General features: G+C 46.8%; 4 protein-coding genes across 4 annotated transcripts; 3 read left to right on the top strand and 1 right to left on the bottom strand.

The window, feature by feature from the left end:
• Positions 1–3,723: 3,723 nt before the first annotated feature.
• On the top strand, positions 3,724–4,678 carry LOC131268653 (uncharacterized). The gene is made up of 2 exons (XM_058270890.1): positions 3,724–3,829; positions 3,920–4,678. The coding sequence occupies exons 1-2, from the start codon at positions 3,796–3,798 to the stop codon at positions 4,390–4,392; spliced, it is 507 nt and encodes a 168-aa protein (XP_058126873.1). The 5' UTR covers positions 3,724–3,795; the 3' UTR covers positions 4,393–4,678.
• A 402-nt stretch (positions 4,679–5,080) lies between these two features.
• Positions 5,081–7,017, top strand: LOC131268648 (trypsin eta-like). The gene is made up of 4 exons (XM_058270883.1): positions 5,081–5,411; positions 6,026–6,301; positions 6,392–6,505; positions 6,586–7,017. The coding sequence occupies exons 1-4, from the start codon at positions 5,268–5,270 to the stop codon at positions 6,991–6,993; spliced, it is 942 nt and encodes a 313-aa protein (XP_058126866.1). The 5' UTR covers positions 5,081–5,267; the 3' UTR covers positions 6,994–7,017.
• A 371-nt stretch (positions 7,018–7,388) lies between these two features.
• On the top strand, positions 7,389–9,400 carry LOC131269316 (trypsin alpha-3-like). The gene is made up of 4 exons (XM_058271667.1): positions 7,389–7,508; positions 8,440–8,712; positions 8,799–8,912; positions 8,999–9,400. The coding sequence occupies exons 1-4, from the start codon at positions 7,389–7,391 to the stop codon at positions 9,380–9,382; spliced, it is 891 nt and encodes a 296-aa protein (XP_058127650.1). The 3' UTR covers positions 9,383–9,400.
• A 50-nt stretch (positions 9,401–9,450) lies between these two features.
• LOC131268651 (ubiquitin-conjugating enzyme E2 H) lies at positions 9,451–16,772 on the bottom strand. Its single transcript, XM_058270888.1, has 2 exons — positions 16,413–16,772; positions 9,451–11,911 (listed from the first exon to the last, which is right to left on the bottom strand). Exon 2 carries the CDS (start codon positions 11,812–11,814, stop codon positions 11,266–11,268), a length of 549 nt encoding a protein of 182 aa, XP_058126871.1. The 5' UTR covers positions 11,815–11,911; positions 16,413–16,772; the 3' UTR covers positions 9,451–11,265.
• Positions 16,773–18,231: the final 1,459 nt, after the last annotated feature.

Below are 18,231 nucleotides of genomic sequence, written 5' to 3'. Positions count from 1 at the left end.
CGTGTTTTACATCTTAGGTTTTTGCTCTATGTTACGTTTAAATAACCTGTGTTTGGCTGGGCAACGGACTGGCGAGTGCCGCGAGCGTAGTACACGGGTATGGGCCGGTGTGTCATGTGTTGTGCGACCAACGTCGTCAACATCGATAGCGAACGGTACCGGGTTGTTTTTAGTGCGTGAAGTGACGTGATCGAAACAGGTTGCCAAGAACATTATACAGGTTTTTTTTTTATTAATTTTCATTCCACCTAGTTTTGACCGCGTGAACACTGGGGCTGAGAATGCCGACAGTAGTGCGGAGATAACAGCTGTCTAGCGGAGATGTTTATTTCTTGACATTTTTGGAGGAAATTTAGTACTATCGAAAATACCTATCCACAACAGCGTACGAAACTAGATGTGCACAAAATGATTGGAATTAAATAGCCACGCACTACTTTTCTTCTCTCTCTCTCTCTTGCTCTCTCACTGTGTAGCTCGTTCTATCTCTCCAATGCAATGCCGTAATCTATTCCTGTGCTGTGCTCCGGCCGGCAAGTCGCTTCCGTCTGGTTGGTTCCACGAAGCTCGCATGTTACCAAGCGCAAGCGATCAGTAAAGTTTCCACCGCAGAGAGCTTCGGAGACCACGCTTCGGCCGTCACCCTCTTCTTTGTTTTTTTTTTTTTGGTTTTGCGAAACTGGCCACCCGTTCAGGCCGTTTTCGAGATCGATACCCTAGGAGCTCCTTCTGCAGAGCCGCCCGATGATTGACCGATCGGAGCTGCGCCGACCGTCCGACGCAAGCGAACGTTATTCGGATGTTGGCCAACCTTTCAGGGCGCCTGCCGACTACCGCGTCCACCTTCACCTATGCCAAACGGAGGCGGTAGCCGGCAGTCGTACCGCCCCGAAAGGGCGCTCGATTGCTTGAGCATTTGGCGGCGCTGCTGAGGGCAACTAGGACTAGGATCTTTTTTTATTTTTTATTTTGTGCTTACTGATGTGTTTCTCTTTTGTTTGGTCTCCTACGGCCTGCCTGCACAGGCTGGTTCCGGGCCCAGTGTCACGATGGTGCACAAAAGGGGGATGCCTGTATACCGGCTGGTGGTTGTTGGATACCTCTCATAGGTAGGCGGGAAGGCGGCACCCCTGCCCTCTCGCACAACAACGCGATCCGATTCCCTGCTTTTTTTTAGCTGCTTTTCTAGCTCTACCAGTGTGCCGCTAGAGGGCAACGCCTAGGCTTATACTATATAAATACTATTGAAATTGTCATAATTATAGCTACTATGATTACACGGATATCCTTTTTCTTCTTACACTGTATATTTTGCCATAATTTAAAAGAAAAAAAGTGAAAGCTTGCAATATGACGCGGTTGTTTGTTTCTCGATTTCTCCCGTTGGAACTCGATTACACCTTCATTTGTAAACGACGATGAAGGTGTAGTTAGGAAGCAAAGTGGCCGAAAAAAGATATTCAATATGCAAAAACATTTGTTTGGAGTAAAACCAACCTCAAATTCGAGTAGGTAACGTTGGCAAACGGAGTAAATATACTAGATAAGATCCTAATTTGAAGAAAGAGATAAAGAGAATGAAAGAGCGCCCGAGAGAGAAAGAGAGAGAAAGAGTGTGGAAGCGTGAGTACACGCGAAAGCGAAAAGGGAAGATAAGTAACGGAGATGATCATTGGAAAATTCGATGGAGCGTACGATTCGGGATGGAATTGCATACGAAGTAGGAGTTCTACTGTATCGTCGGTGGGTTTGGTTAGCTATATCTTTTTGTTCAAATTTCGCGACAAAATACTACAAAAGTACCGTGCAGCTTGCTGTATAAATGCTAGATACAGCGCACCTTAGATTTTTGTTTTGTTTTGGAGAGTAAACCAACAACCGGAGGTGTAGAAAACAAAAAGTGTAGGAAGCAAGGAATGGAGGAAAACGAAAGGAAACGAAAGGAAAGGAAAGTACCTCAAGACAGTAGAACAAGCATGCAATTATTATCAAGACATTAGTTGTAGTTGAACCGAAGCGACTACGAGTACGCTCGCCCGAGCTGTTTTCCACTGCCACTGCGAAACCCGATTTGGTCCTGAACGTTTTTTGGCCAGATCGGGTCACAATCCCCCGGTCCCGACCGTCACGACAAGAAAACAGTTTGCATTTACATTCTCACACTGCTTCGGCGTCCGCTGGAACATCAAGGAAATGATGGAAACGCATGGTGGAATGCCAAACGATTGCAGAGAAAAGTCGAACCGGTGGGTCGAACATCACGAACAAAGCAGCGGCAGCGCTTTGGAGGAAAACAGCTCGTTCAGGCGCGCACGAGGTGACGCGCCTGGCGACCGATGTCGTCTTGCTCAGGTTCAACCCTTACTGAGGGCGAAAATAAATCGTAGTTTATTAACATTATTTTTATTATTTTTATTATTACTATAATTATGATAATAATAAGAATTATTATTATTGGTAGCGAACCGAAGTGAATTTTTGGACGTAGAAGTGCACCAACATCTGGCCACACCTTAGGTAATCGCGGAGAAAGTGCATAAATAAAAGGAAAATGAAAACGAAAACGCAACTGCTCAATTACCGTAAAATAAACGATGAAAAAAAACATTAAACAAAAATGAGAAGCGCAGCAGAAAGCAAAAGAAAACAAAAAACACAAACACATACACACAGTGAAGACGTGTAGGGAAAGTTGCAGTTAGTATCGAACGAAAGCAAATTAAAGCGGACAAGGTGAACCACATGGAAAAAATGAACAAATAATTCAGGATATTTTTAAGTGTCCTTTTATACTGAAATACAATTTTTATGTAAAAGCTAACCCGTACTGTACCGCAACAATGTTCCCATTATCCGAAATCACAGCTCCCTAGAAGGGGTAGCGAACTATGTGGAGACAGCATCTCACAGCCGTTACGTTTTGAAATTTGTACTGCAAGAAATTGATGGAACAAATAGCTAAAGCATGTTTCATCGACGCCGTAAGGTATGCAATGCGCTCGGCCGTTTCCAAATCATTTCTTCGGCTAAACTCATTGTTTCATGCAGTCCATCATGTGTGGTATAATTTACAATATAACTTAACATGTAAAAGTATATTAACCCGCATTCAACCTCCACTGCGTGATTAGTTTACACCGTTATGTTCTTTTAAGCGAACCATTCGCGATCAAATATTCGAAAAGAATGCATGCATCGTGTTTTGCATAGCTTCAGGTGCTTAATGTGAACCAGTAGGAAGAGGAGAATCTAGCCCGGGGCCTCATTTACTCTTTTACCAATTTAATTTAAAAAGAAATATTTTTGAGATTTCTTCTCCCTGATGCCATTCGGTGTACAGCAAGTTAAGCGTTCACATCGCTATCGATTGTTGTATTCATCCCATTTTCCCCTGTTTTTTTCATTTAATCTTTGCATCGCCCGCAATATCCACCGGTAGAAGTCCAACTTTTTAAAATTCGGTGTCCACTCGCTCAGGCTGGCATTGGCGTAAAACTCCATCGGTTAGACCACTTCGAGGCTGGACAGTGGTTTTGGTTTCTCTTCCTTTGTGGGAATTGTGTCTTCCACAACTGAACAGCTCTAATGGTAAAAAAAACAATAGCGGTTAATTTAATTTAACGGCCATTACCCTCGCTTTTACCCTACGTTAACTCACTCACTAGGCACACGCAGCTGTCATCTGTCATTTGTTGACGTTTCAAATTTGATTCGAACCGCTCAAACAGAATCTTGTAGCTTGACGTTGTTTAGCGTCGTTCATTGTCGTTTGATTTTACTAACGCGATTTCGGCCATGAACAAAAACAATTCCCGCACAAATCCGAAGGGTAAGCGAGATTTTATTGAATGTATTGTGAAGAAAGCATCGCATTGCGCTGTGCAATTAATCTCGTGCTCATTGAATCTCGCAATCACAGGCTCGAGCTCTGCAGCATCTGGAACCAATGACGAAAACAAACCGTCTCCGGAGGATAACCATCATCCCTGCGGCAGCAAAGATGTTTGGGAACGCAATTATGCGTTTGCTCAAGTTTATGCAATCAAGCGCAAGGAAAGAATATTGAAGCAAAACGAACAGTTCGCTTTCAAGGCACAACCTTTGCCCAGTTTTGCGTCACCAAAGAAAAAGCCACAAACACCAAAATTCACCATCCCTGTCACGCCGCAGGTGCTTAAGCATCCGGTTGGTAAAGCAGAGCAAAATGCAACCCAACCGGGCGCTAAACGGGAGCTCAAGAGGAAGGCGCAGCTACCGAAGTTCACCATTCCGGAGACACCGCAGGTGCTGAAGCGTGGAAACAAAACTGCCAAATCCGCGAGCAAAGTCAACCAACAAGATGACTCTGGTCACGCTTCCTATGAAAATGATGTGACTGAATTTGGCAACTAGACTACACTTCCGCAAAGCTCACCATACCACACACGCCGCTGGAGTTTTTAACATGCAATCAAACAAATGAACCGAAGAAAATAACAAACAGAGGTGAAATTAGAATGTACGCAAATTAAATTAAGAATTATCCCTAGTGCCACTGCAAACGACTGCGAATAAATGTTATTTTGGTAACGAATTGAAGTGCTGCAATTCCGTGAGGAAGATCAGATTTATTCAAATGTGATGCTGTTCAAGCGTTACCGAAGTAACGTTGCTAGTTGCGATCTGTTGTGAAAATATATGAAACAAAATTTAATCTACAGTTCTGCCTCACACAAGTGACCGTTAATGGATGTCATAGGGGTTTAGCGGATGTGCGGTTTTACAAAGCTTAAGATAGTGCTGTCCATTGCTGTCTCTATAGAGTCTATAGTCATGCAACTTATCAGTTGCTATCGGTTAACGTTTATCCACTGCTGTTGCGATTATTAGATGATGGATAGATATCGGTAAGAATTGACTATTAAGGGCTATTCAATTTACCTCGTTTTTTCCCCTTGTTTTAGAATGACTAAGACAAATTCGATAACCAAACCCAACGGGCCCCAATTGTCTACAATCGGTGACTCACGCCTCTCCCATACGCAGGTGACAGAGTGGAAGGTCTCGTCCATCACCTAAAGCAGGCAATCATGGGTTGATAACGGCTTCGCGCGATACAAAGCGATAAGGATTGAGCAGCACATCGATATCGTAGCCCCAAACTGCCATTGCAAGCCGTCACCGAGGGCAATTGGCCCTGATCCCGTTCGCGTTCGCCAACATTTCGGTTCCATCAGCTTTGGACAAAGACGTACATTGCAGCGTGCCAACCATCAACCATCGCGAAAATGGCATCACACAGACGGTGCGGTCAAGTTTTTCCGATCCTCATCGTGCTCGCCCTTGCCGTGACACTGCAGACACCCTGCTTGGCGTCCGAATCTCGCATCGTGGGTGGAGTAGCGGTCGACGGATCATCCACCAAACACCAGGTAATGCGGGTTGAGAGGCGTGGCGCAACGGCTTCTGTGCAACCCGAAGTAAAAACCAAAAAAAGGAACCAGTTAATTGCTTGTGCAGTGGCGCTTGTACCCTGTGACACCGTATGATGGGATACAAGTGGGCATTACAAGTGTTCACTCACGGCGCGTTGTAATTGCTTGCTCCTCATCGCCTGCACGCTCCACCGTGCCTTTTGTACAGTGCTGTTTCAATTCGCTAAACCTTGCCAAAACCATTAGAAGTGAAGTACAATGTTTTATTAAACTTGCGAAGAATGATCTTCATTTGAACATGGAAAGAGCAAACACATGCGAAGCTTCGGATTTGAAATAGCAAAAGTCTCAATGGGGTCGAACAATAATCGAGCACTCTCTAAGCCACGTGAACAATCGATAAACGATTTGCGAGTGATAAGCTTGAACAAACAGGAGCAATCACCTGCGATGAGGATTCGATGGGATAGGATTAAAGTGTCACCAACACTCGAACCAGCGTCTGCTTTGAGTGGCTTCGGCATAAATGAAAAACAGTCTGAGCATGCAACCGCTTCGGTTAATGATCGTTAAAGCTATAATAACCCTTTTCTTTTATCGTTTACACGCAGGTTTCGGTACGGGCGCGATCGGCCGACCAGATCCAGTTCGGCCGGGGACACATCTGCGGTGGAAGCCTGATAAACTTGGGCACGGTGCTCACTGCTGCGCATTGTCTGGTGGATGACTTTGATCGGGCGCGTGCCGCCACCTACTTCCGCGTCGTCGGTGGTGGAATCAACCGAACCGTCCAGACGGCGAACACGGTCGTGCGGGACGTGAGGCAGGTCGTGGTGCACGCTAACTACGTCTCGCGCGGATTCCTCAATGACGTAGGCCTGCTGATGGTGCGTCAGATATGATACGCAGTTGCAAACGTGGTCCCGACGTTCCGAGGGAGTAACGCTTCTTTTTTCTTATTTTTTTCCGGTCCACAGCTAGCTTCGAATGTCCCGAGCGGGCATCCGACACTGCAGCCGATTGCGATGACCACGCAGGTCCCAGCTAATAATACGCGCTGCCAAACGAGCGGCTGGGGGAGCACCTACTACGTAAGTAGCTTGGCAGGGAGGCTTCAATGGGATCGCAGTGTACTATATTAGACCACAATTTGTTCATTGCACATTCGCAGAATGGACCCTCGAGTGATGTGCTGCTGGCGGTCAACATATCCATCATAGCGAAGGCGACCTGCAACGCGTTGAGCAGCTACGCCGGTTCGATCGGAAATGGCATGCTGTGTGCCGGTGACATGAACGGCGGCTTGGACGCATGCCAGGGCGACTCGGGTGGCCCGCTCGTCTGCAACGGGCTGCTGGTCGGCGTGGTGTCGCATGGAGTCGAGTGTGCACGGGCCCGGTACCCGGGTGTGTACGCGGATGTGGCCTACTACCGCACCTGGGTCGGGCTGAATCACAGCGCCGTCACGCCGCGTCCCCCGGGAGGGAACGGCCGTGGTCCGCCGCTGCTGACGGGCAGCCTGTCTCTCCTGCTCACCGTCGTCGGATTTACGTTGCACCAGCAGTTTTCACAGCAATAAACGAAGCCGTGAATGCACTGCCATAACCAGTCGAGTTCATGTATTTTTTCGTGCTCTCTACTCACTCCGCTCTCCGCTGCCGAGTGGATCAGGGGGTTTCCCACACACTGATGACAAGAGCAAACCAACCGTCGATGTGTGTCCTACGCTTCCGGTTGCATCCACATGATGACCACACTCAATCGTCCAACCGCAAAACAAACAACCAATCAATCGGGCACGTGTCCCCAATCCCATCCTTACGCTGCACGAGATAGCTTTCAAGTGTCGGCGCATAATCGAAGCCTTGGTTTAGCCGGGAGTATAACTACAGCGCCCCGGTTCACTGCACGATCCAGTCGCGATCCACCCGTAGAAGGAAAATAAACATGTACGTCCCAAAAGCCTGCCAAGCAATGGCGCTGGCCATCGTCGCCATTCTAGTGCTGCCCGCAATCCGGGCGGCAGCTGACACCAACAGTGGTTCGCGTATTATCGGGGGATTTGTGGCACCGGCCGACAGCACCCGCCATCAGGTAGGAAGGTGCCAACGGTGACGAGCCGGAGTTTCATCAAGTGTTTGTGTTTCGATTGCGATTGCACCTGCGCAGTGTTTTAAATTGTGCAACGATTTTAACTCCTGAGATGCTCTACTAGAGCTTATCTGTGCAACAATTGTGTGACACGCGTAAATATGTGTGCATCTATATCCTTAAAATCATACGCCCGAAAGACACTATTCAATAAACATTTCACAATCGGCCCGCATAGTTCTAGTTTCAAGTTTTCCAATCTAAATCGTTGCTACGTGCCAAATTCTTTTTAAAAAACACACGTGCTCCGGTTATCTATTAAATCTTAAGTGTTGAAAACAAACGCGATCAAATGGTGACCGGATTCTTTGTATGATTCATTCGTTTTTACATTCGACATTCGTATGATTCAACGTATCTCAAATCAATGTTTAAACATGCAGCTCAATTATGGCAGCGTTCCATTTTCGGTGCCTTGGATAGTCTAACCTATGGTTTTAAATGTTATTAGTATGTTTAAGTAGATACATTCAAATTGCATACAATTAGCGCTAAGAGAAATTATTCCATCTGTTTCTACTTGTTAAAGTATGTCTGAAGTTGTAGTTCACCACTTGTTACAAAAAGGCCCTGAATTGCCCGTAATCGGCTGGTTTAGACAATTTATAATTACATATAATATCAAGTATAACAAAACTGATTTTTAACTTATAACGTGGAATATCCGTATAGGTCAATACTGTGTTCTTTTATCTGCAGAAATTGAGAGCAGAATTGTCAAGTAGGTGTTAAATTACATGAACCATAATAGGCAATGGATGGTGGCGCTTATTTTTAACCTTGTCTAAAATCATTCTGTTCTGCCTTGTCTAAAATCATCACGGCTTTCGTTTACTATTTTACAAAACGTTGTTCGCCCTTTCCCCGGTAAAAGGTTTCCCTACGGCTAAAGGCATACGAAGACAGGGGTTTCGGCCGGGGTCATATTTGCGGCGGCAGTTTGATCAAGCAGTCTCTCGTGCTGACCGCTGCACACTGCCTGGTGGACGACGGGTTTACATTCCCGGCGAGCCTATTCGTCGTCGTCGGTGGGCACACCGAGCGTTTGGTGCAAACGGACAATACGTTCATCAGCGACATCGCGAAGCTGATCGTCCACGAGAAGTACGATGAGGAGCTGTTCACGAACGATATCGCGCTGCTGCACGTAAGTCAACCTGCAACGGGTTATGGGTTTTCATTAAACAAAGTGGATGATTGATGTGTGTACGGTGTGTTTAATCCGCCCTCTAGCTTACCACCGCGGTTCCGTCGGCCCATCCCACGCTGCAGCCGATCACCAGGGTTACGCAGACGCCGGAGGTCGGTACCGCGTGCCAGGTGACAGGCTGGGGCACCACCGTTTCGGTAGGTTTCAAACATGCGCACCAAAGGGCCACAAAATCCCCATCCACAACCATTTCCACATGCTTGCGCTCTTCTCGTTTGTTCAGGGTGTGCCGGGCTCAACGGCGAATCTGATGGCGGTCAACATTACCATCATCGACACGACCGTTTGCAACGCGACGAATAGCTACAATGGTGAAATCATGCCCGGTATGCTGTGCGCTGGCCAGCTTGAGGGGGGCAAGGACAGCTGCCAGGGTGACTCGGGCGGACCGCTGGTGTGCGACGGCCTGCTAGTAGGTACGGTTTCGTTCGGCTTCGAGTGCGGTCTGCAAGACTTTCCCGGCGTGTACGCCGACGTTGCCTTCTACAACGAGTGGATCACCGTGAACGCTGCGCCTACGGTGGCGGGCCGAACTTCTCTACCGCAAATATCTAGCGTTTCGATTCTGGCTGCCTTACTGCTACTGCTGCCAGCATACCTAAAATGATTTACAAGCAATAAAATTAATTATATCCACTCCCCAAATAGTTTCGTCACCTCAAAGTCTGAGCAAAATAGGGTAATTAATTTTCAATTATTTATTGAATTTTATCTGGAAATTACAAACACTGCTGAGGAGCTATCTTCCTGCTATATAATGTATATATATATATTTATTAATTTATTTATATATATATATTGTTCTCATCCCTTCTTTATGTGAGTACATCTTTCGCTTCTTCAACCCTTCACACGATCACTAAATTCATAATTTTTTTAATGCATCATCACCATATCGGGGAATTCTCGTTATTATGACTCGTTTAACTTTTGTATCCTGTCGATTGCTACCGTGTATATAATCTTCCTCCTTCCCTACTAATTGTAGCGATATTATTCCATACTCATAATAGCTCTATCTGATATAATAATGAAAATTCTGTGTTTTTGTGTTTCAAGATTAGGTTTCTTCCAGTAGAAGTGCATCGCAAAATCTTGTTTCGTTTCTGCTCACGCTCATGTTCAACTATTCCCGAAAGATTCGTTCCCGCGCGGATGAACCGATTCGAACGCGCCAGGAGAGTGAAACTTTTCCGCGTGTGGCAACTATGAATTGCGTTCAACGGCGACGACGACCTAACGACTTAATTATAACACACACGATGCAAACGAACAAAAAAAAAGACTAATTGTAAATTAAAAAGCAAACAAGATATTAAGAGAAAAAACACGCCTATCCATTCGTAAACGGTTTTGCGGATCACGATGATTAAACCTGTACATATATTTCGCTCGATCGATCGAGGACAGCGACGGGGAAGGGAGAGTGAGAAAGTTGACAGACTGCGAAACAAAACAAAAAACCCCCTTGGCATGAGTAGCAATGTCCGCGCTTCTCTTTACTCCGCTCTGAGACGTTCTTTTGTCACTCGCTTACTACTGCTTTGCTCTAGCAAAACACCCCGGTTTTTCCCCGGGGTGAAATCCCCTGGGTGGGGGTGATCCTGCCTGTCGCAGAAAGGACGACTAACGCCGACGCTAGGTGTCTGTTGGCGGCTATGGCTTTCGTTGATATTGCGCGTGCATGAATTTCCTCATTTGGCGTTCGTTTGTGTTCTAAGGTTTTGCCTCCGTATCTCATTTCCCTATTGTTCCTCATAAACTCTCGCTGTAACAGTGCATTATTGCTTCTCCTTATACTACCTATTCTACGTCTGCTAGGACAAACCCAGCAGCTAGAAGTAAAAGACTCTTATAAACGCTAAACAAAAAATAATAATATAAAACGTTATTAGTTTTGAACGACGTATTGCATTCGTATATCAACCCGGGGAGGATAGGGAGAAGGTGAACTCGGCCCAAACAGCGTGTGTGTGTGAGTGCGAAATATAGCCTACGCCAGCAGCTTGCCTCGGTCTGCCTGTTGCCAAAAAAAACATTGCTTACTGAAAATTTTGTAGCACGCAAGAACAATTTGAAGCTCTCACGTGGAGCATGGGGTAAACATTTCGTACGTCGGCCGGATGTTGCTATGGAAATTAGTGGGTAGCGAAAGAAGACACGGTTAATTTGGAGGAGATTGGTGCTGGCCTTGGTCGAAGACTGCTGGCGCTGGCTGGCTGTTGGTTGGTTGGCTCACAGCGCAGTGCGAAGGCGGTAGCACCGTCGCTGCTTGCCTGGCGGTACCACGTGCTGCTGCAGCTGCTGCCGCCGTCGCCGCTGCTGCTGGTGACGGTGATTACGATGGTGGTGGTGGTGGTGATGGTGGTGATAGTGCGACGCCCGCGATGATGGCTGCAGCGGCGGCGGCGGCGGTAGCGGCGGTGCATGCAGTTGGACCGAGTTCGATTGGTTAATGCTGTCGAAAACGCGTAGTAAAGGTAGCCGTTGTTATAACTCCATGTCCTGCGCCTCGTCCTCGCTAAAGTCCGACATGCTGCTCTCGCTGTCGGAGCTCTCGACCGGCTCCTGCTCCCGGAGCGCCTCCTCTGTCGCGTACCGGCGCACGTAGTCGGCCACCTTCTTCCGGTACTCCTCCGGCTTGTGGAGGTACATGGCGGCCGCGTCCCCGTTCAGCGGATCGACCGGATTCGGGTAGGTGAGCAGCTGTGGCAGGAAGGACTCGAAGATGTTGGACAGATCGTACAGCGCCGTCCACGCCTGGTTGATCACGTCCAGGCACACCGTCCCGGACACCTCGTCGATGTTCGGGTGGTAGATTTTGTTGATGAACCCGATGCTGGGCGACTTGAACGGGTAGTGCTCGGGCAGATGGACCCGCACCTTCCACACGCCGCCCTCGTACGGGGTCGCGTTAGGGCCGAAGAACTTCACGCAGAACTCGTTCAACCCGCCGAGGATGGTCACCTCGTGCTTGCTTTCGATCAGCTTGATCACGTCCGTGTCCATACGGCGCTTGCCTGCGCTGGGCGACGACATTGCTGCAGGATGACGCGCGCTTCCCCACCACCCAACGGATTGTTCAAATGTAAATAAACGGCTTCCCTTCGACTGCCGTGTGTGGCTTGGCAGTGACCTGCAAAAAAGACAATCGAAATTATGGTTAGCGGGACTATGCAATATGCTTATTTTTATATACCTTGCCGTAGGCTTTTTTTTATCAAATAACATTTAAAAAAATCAGTAAATCCTTACGCCACTTAGTAGACTATGTTTCAAACATTTCGTCTGATATTTTGCCAACGTATTTTGCCACAAACCAGGAGCCATTTTGAGAAAAAAGAACAGCTTTCTATGCTAAGTAACGTGGTCTGCATCTTTTGCGTGTGCTTCTTTTCCAATTAACTTGATTTTATAACAGTCGCTCTTGAATTTAACTCGCTGCTCCAATCGTCAAGCATACAAAACAAATAGTTTCAATTGTTTTAGATATGGGTGATTTTTTATACAATGACTTTTATCGCTTGTTGCTTAGCTTTGAAGAAATCGAAGGTATCGATTGAACCAATAATTCATGATAAAATAAGTGGTACCGTGAGGTTCAAAACCTGTTTGTAAGAAACGGACGATTCACAAGGGATGAGGCCTACGAAACATTAATATATTCGTGGTGATGGTAAAAGGAAACTAAAATGAACGATCGTTGATGAAATGATATGTAAAACACATTATTCGAAACCTAAATAATCGCACCAAAGCAAAACGCCTTTGAAGGTGAATCGTTTGTTGGTGATGCAACGCGCGGACTCGTGCAGCATTGTGGGTGGGGAGGGTTGGGGGGAACCAAACATAAACAAAGCACACAACCACATATCCGCATATGGGGCTATGCTTCTGGTGGCATAAGCTGTCCGTCGTTGAACAGGGACAGTGTGTTGTGCGATCCCGCTCGTGTGTAGACCTTCGCCTGCGCAATCAGCTGTTGCGAAGCGTCGCCATCGTCGATGGAAACGAGAAAATTGTCGTGCAGGCAGCGAACGTAGCAGCGGAAACAGCACCCCACACCACGGGATGGGGGTTGGGGGGTTGGAAAAACTAACATATCAGCTCCATCCGATAGTGACCTCGCACGCGATACACATACACAACGCGGAACCACTGATGGTGTGTGAGTGGACACATATCGTGGTGGTCAAAAGAGACGGGCAGCTCCAGCTGGTTGCGCGAGTGCGCGTACGCCAGAAGCATTTCCCGAGAGGAAAACTATTTTGGAGCTTTTCTCCTTCTTCTAGCTGGTTGCTTTCGAATGGTTTTTGTTGGTTTCCGCCCACTCCCGCTATCCCTACCTTTCTCGTTTACATACACTTTTCCGAGCGACGTCATTTTATACTACAGTTGTTGGTGTTTGCACATGCGAAGCTGATGTTTTCGAATTTGATCGACCAAAAAACAGCCAACAAAGGAAGTGCAACAAAGAGCGTTATGAAACCGAGCAGACCGTTGGGCCACAACATCGGCTCCGATATGCTCCCCGAGAAGGAAAGCTAAACGAAAAAAGCAGACACCCCCTCCCCAACCACCGCACGCCCTATTGCCTGTCCTTTGATAACCAAACCCGGGGCGAAGAAGGGCGAGCTTTGACGACATCCGCCCTCGAGAGTTTGTTTGCACGCCCAACGGACTGAGAAGGTTGCCAAGATGAGCCCAACACAACACACACACACATACAGCCACGTTTGAACCAGACCGTCGAACAACGGGCCACAATGGAGTTTCGCGAGATACGGAAGAAGGGCGGAGGTAAAAGATGTCAAAATGTCCGTTTGCTACATCACGAACCGACGATGCTGGACCTACTTCTCGGCAGGGTCCAAAAGACCCAAGAAAAACTACATAAATATGCCAGTAAATTACTAAAATCAACATGAACATGATTGCAGTCGACTACAGTTACAGCAAATGCTCCAAAAAAGAGGAACAAAATGTGTTGCATGGTGCACAAATTGTTAGATGATATTGTCATGCTGCCATACCTAACACCTAGGAATTTAACCTTGGAGAATCCATGTTTTCAAATTAACGCTTGACACATTCTTTCGAGCTTTCCTTTACCGTAGAAGTCAACAACATTTATCTACCTAACAATCCTTGAGCTTAACGTGATTCGGTCGAATTTATTACAAGCACTTGCTTGACACAGCTTTAATTAAAAACGCGTACCTATTTTCAACCGCTCAAGTGACGAGAGAACGTTTCCTTAGCCAACCTTAATTTAAGAACAAGCATCACACGACAATCATCGACTTTAAACGGTGTTTCGTTTCGTCGAACGGTACGGCGACTGGTGCCTGAAGCTAATCTCCAGCGTAACGTGGCGGCTCGGTCAAACGTAGTGGTCGCTGGATGGAAATCTTCACCTACAGCTTCACTCCGCAAAGCTGCAGTCGTTTTCCGCGAACGGGCGCGACGTTGGTTGCGTTGCTTTCTTTGTCGTAAACAAACAAAACGGTGGACAAGCGCCATGCCGGACTGTGGGATGGTCCGCTTTTGCTGTTTTATTTTATTCTCCCACCCCCCTAGGCCCGTGCTCGATCTCGCGTGCTGCCCTAGAATCGCAGAATGTTGTTGCAAAACAAGGCGGACGAATCCGACGTACAAAAAAAAAGCAAGTACGAAGTAAAACCCGTAGAGCTGATCGCCGCTCGCCGCTGGCTAACCGCCAGGGAAGTGAAACCCAATCACCCACGTCTCCCTGTGGGTGTTTTGTGGGTGTCGCTGTTCCGGGCTGAAGAAGCAGGTTGACCGTTCTTGGTGTTTGTTTGTTTGTTTGCACGGGACGCATCGGTGCAGTCACTTTCGCATCCGACGGTGACTTTAATTTAATTTAAACAAATGTATACCTTGCAATCAATTGCAATCGGTTGGAACGGGCATATCGTCTTCGCTAATCGCAATGCCTTCGACTGGGGGTAGTTTAGTTTTTTTTTAATGTAGCGGGGAGTGTGACTTAGCACATGCACATCCATCATAAACGATGTAATGGAGAATGCTGGAAGAAAGTTTGCGAAGGGGTTAATTACTATGATGGTTTTATAAAATTTCCCCCACACGACAGACGAAGGAAAGTGTCACCTCGTGGATAAGGAACATTGGTCCAGCAAAGGCTGTACAGAGTGATCGCTTTACAACCTTCCTGCTTCCCTTCTGGCATCGCCCTCTTTCCCCAGCCTCAGCGGTCCTTCGCGAATCACGCAACGAAATCAACGCTTCGGCTCGAAACGGTGATGCATCTCTATCCTGCAAGGTGGTTTCAAGGGTGTTTCGAGGGTGGCTGCCGATTACACCTCCCCGAGCGCAGAGAGCAAGCATCGATCGTGACCGCATCTTCGACATACCTCACCGGGACACCGTTTCGAGGGCTTGTTGAAACAAGCGGTTTCAATTCGTGCCTGTGCATTCGTCGGGAAGCAACTGCTGGTTCCTTGTGCGCCAGCTGATTGCTAAGCATCGGCTTCGCATCTGACGCATCACATTCTTCCCGTTGCAGCCTTTTTTTCTCAAGGTTTTTGGCGAATCATATTGTTTAACCTTTGAGGCACAACAAAGCGTTCGATCTATGATAACGATGGGATTGATTTTCTAAACAGTTTCGTCCCAAAACATACCACACCACCACCGTTGTTGTGCCTGGTTTTGACGGCTACACTGCCAACCCTAGTGAATTTGTCTGTTTTCCGCTGAAGCAACTCCGGAATGCTTTTGTATGAGCCAGCGGGAAACGGTGTATGAAATTTTCTTGTTTCGAATCGAGAAACACTACAAAAAGAAAAAAAGAAGAGACATTACATTCAAGGCCTTGCATTGTTCCATAATACACTTCCGGAACCGTTTCGCTATCTGGCTGGTGGGTTGTTTATGATGGCGAGGAAAAATCCTTCATTTTCGACATTCTTCGCTCGGAAATGTAATGGCTTGCGTTCGTGGTTCGTGCTTAGAGCCAAATTTAACCCAACTGGTGGGCTGGAGCGCTCGTCTTACTGGACGAGCTTTGAACGTGCAACGTAATAGGAACACACGCACAAAGGAATCCGCAACGGGCGATGGTGTTGCCAGAGAGCAGCCACCCCGGGAGGGGTACTCTCGGACACAAATCGCTTAAAACCCAAGACGCAGTATCGCACCCTTTTCCCGAGGGTGCTGCACGCAAAATACGGTACGGGTGATTCGCGATGTTTATACGGCAGAAAACACGTCGAAAATGGGAAAACATTTTACCCCCCTAGATAGCTGTTGCACACACGCATGCACACACTCGCTCACAGATACACACACACGCATAATGGCAGCAATGGTTTTTTCTCGCCTGAACTATCTGAACTATCTAGTAAGGAGATGTGGGGGATGATTTTGGTTTATCGTTTGCTTTTGGCCATTGCCAATCGAATTGTAGCAAAGAACCTTCTTCCCTTCGACCAGAGGATGGTGCGGTTTTGAGCTGACGGAAAACATCGTTAGTGGCGTTGCAATGTCCGAGTCCTCGCTGCCATTTCTCATGCATGTTTCATTCGTGGTAAAGCACATTACAATTGCCTTCCAGTCCGTGGGGTTCAGGAGGGATAACAAAGGTTCGGGCTTACCTTTCGCACAGGCCAGGCTACTCCTACGTTGCAGTGCTCCTGCTCTTTTTTTAGTTTTGTTTGATGCTTTGTTCCTTGGAGTCTATTTTATAACTTCCTCCGACCGCTGGCTGCAGCACAGGCTGATGGTTGCTCCTGTCGCAAGGCTTTGATAGATGAACGTATCTCGCTGCCCGAATCAGTGCACTCACTAGGAAAATCTAGCACTTCCTAGAATATAGTTCGAAAAACACTCGACCTTGCGTTGCTGGACACACACAGATGGTTTCTCGAAGGGGGCCAGAGAAACCACCTTTCTTTCGTGCAACCGTATCGCGACGCAGCCGACCTATTGAACGTACGAAATGAAAATAGATTACAATTCATCGCAGCTGCACACAGCTCACGCATACTACGACTGGCGTTACGGATCGGTCGATTTGCGTTACGACGCGCGCGTTTACATCGCCGGTTCAGTCCCTTGAAAGCCAAACGTCATGTAACTCTGCTAACCGAATTCGCTTCCTTGGTGAATTTCGCTTGTTTGATAAATTTGCGTTGTAAAAATGAACAAATTTTGTACGCCTCATACCCTTGTTGAGTGGGGCGCCATTCACATTTATAGAAGCAAACATTTTGAGACAACGTAATAACGTACATCGAACCAATCGGAAAGCTTTTTCAAATGTCAAGTTACGAACTTGGCACCGAAAAGCTTCGTTGCTTGAAAGTGGATGATAGTTTTTAAGGTATTAAAAAAGAAATCTGTGCAGAAATCTGTGTAGCATCATAGCTAAAAGGAAGATAAAATAAATAACTGAATTACTAAATCGTTTAAAAGAATCAGTTTACGGCACCAATGTTCGCGCTGAAAGCACACCCAAATTGACAGCACGAGTGAAAGCTAACGTTCATAGCTTTCTCAAAGCTTGAAGCAAACCGCTTAGGCTGTGGTTACAACCACCTAGTCCCTACGAAGGATGACTGCACATTTAATTATATACGGTTGACTAAAAGAAGATTTGCTGTCAACCGCATTTATTGACTATTCTATTCAATGTTTATTCAATTTTAACATAGGCGTCAGAGTTAGGTGTCTTCGAAACAATTTTAAAGCTACAATCTGGTGTATTTGAATTTATTAGCTACTGTTTTATGGCTTTGTTTTATTTACTTTGGAACTGACCTTTTGTATTATTCACGAGATTACAATATGACGATTGTTTAAAAAGTAAACCACAGTACCCGGACTATAAACAATGCTTTGTTTTTTCAGTCGACTATTTGTCAAAATGCGCTACACTAGGGTCTAAATAAATTCTGGTTGACTGGTTAAAATGTACTTTTGTGAACCATTTTGCTTCCATGGAAACTGCAGTTTGTTCCCCAATTTAAATAGCCAATTAATAATTTCAATGAACGCTGACACCGCTGCCTAACCATGCCTAAGCAAGCACGGGTGCTGTCAGTTCGGTGCATCTCGGTGCGGTGCTTGCTGGAAGCAGCTGCGTTTGGCAGGACGGTCTTTAGTTGCATTTCGACGCTCGCGCTGTGTGCACGCCTTTTTCACGCTTGGTACGCTGTCATAAGTTTCATCGTGTGTGTTCGCCAGCTTCCTTGCCAGTCTTACCGGTGCGTAATTTCGGTACTTTCACTGCGCAGTTTTCCTCCGAGGCAAGCGAAAAACGAATGGACGGGGAAAGTGTCTGATCCTTGCACAAGACCCGTGACTTGTGTGCTGCGTTCTTTTATTTTTACAGCGAAACGACGCGATCGAGTGTTGTGATCCTCGCGCAAGGATTCTGCTGACGGCGTTGATCGGTACCAGGGTGTGTGTGTG

This window comes from Anopheles coustani, chromosome X, assembly GCF_943734705.1.
Source record: "Anopheles coustani chromosome X, idAnoCousDA_361_x.2, whole genome shotgun sequence".
In the NCBI taxonomy this organism is placed as follows: Eukaryota; Metazoa; Arthropoda; class Insecta; order Diptera; family Culicidae; genus Anopheles; species Anopheles coustani.
Note: the sequence above shows the minus strand (reverse complement) of the source record. Positions and strands in the feature narration are given on the sequence as shown.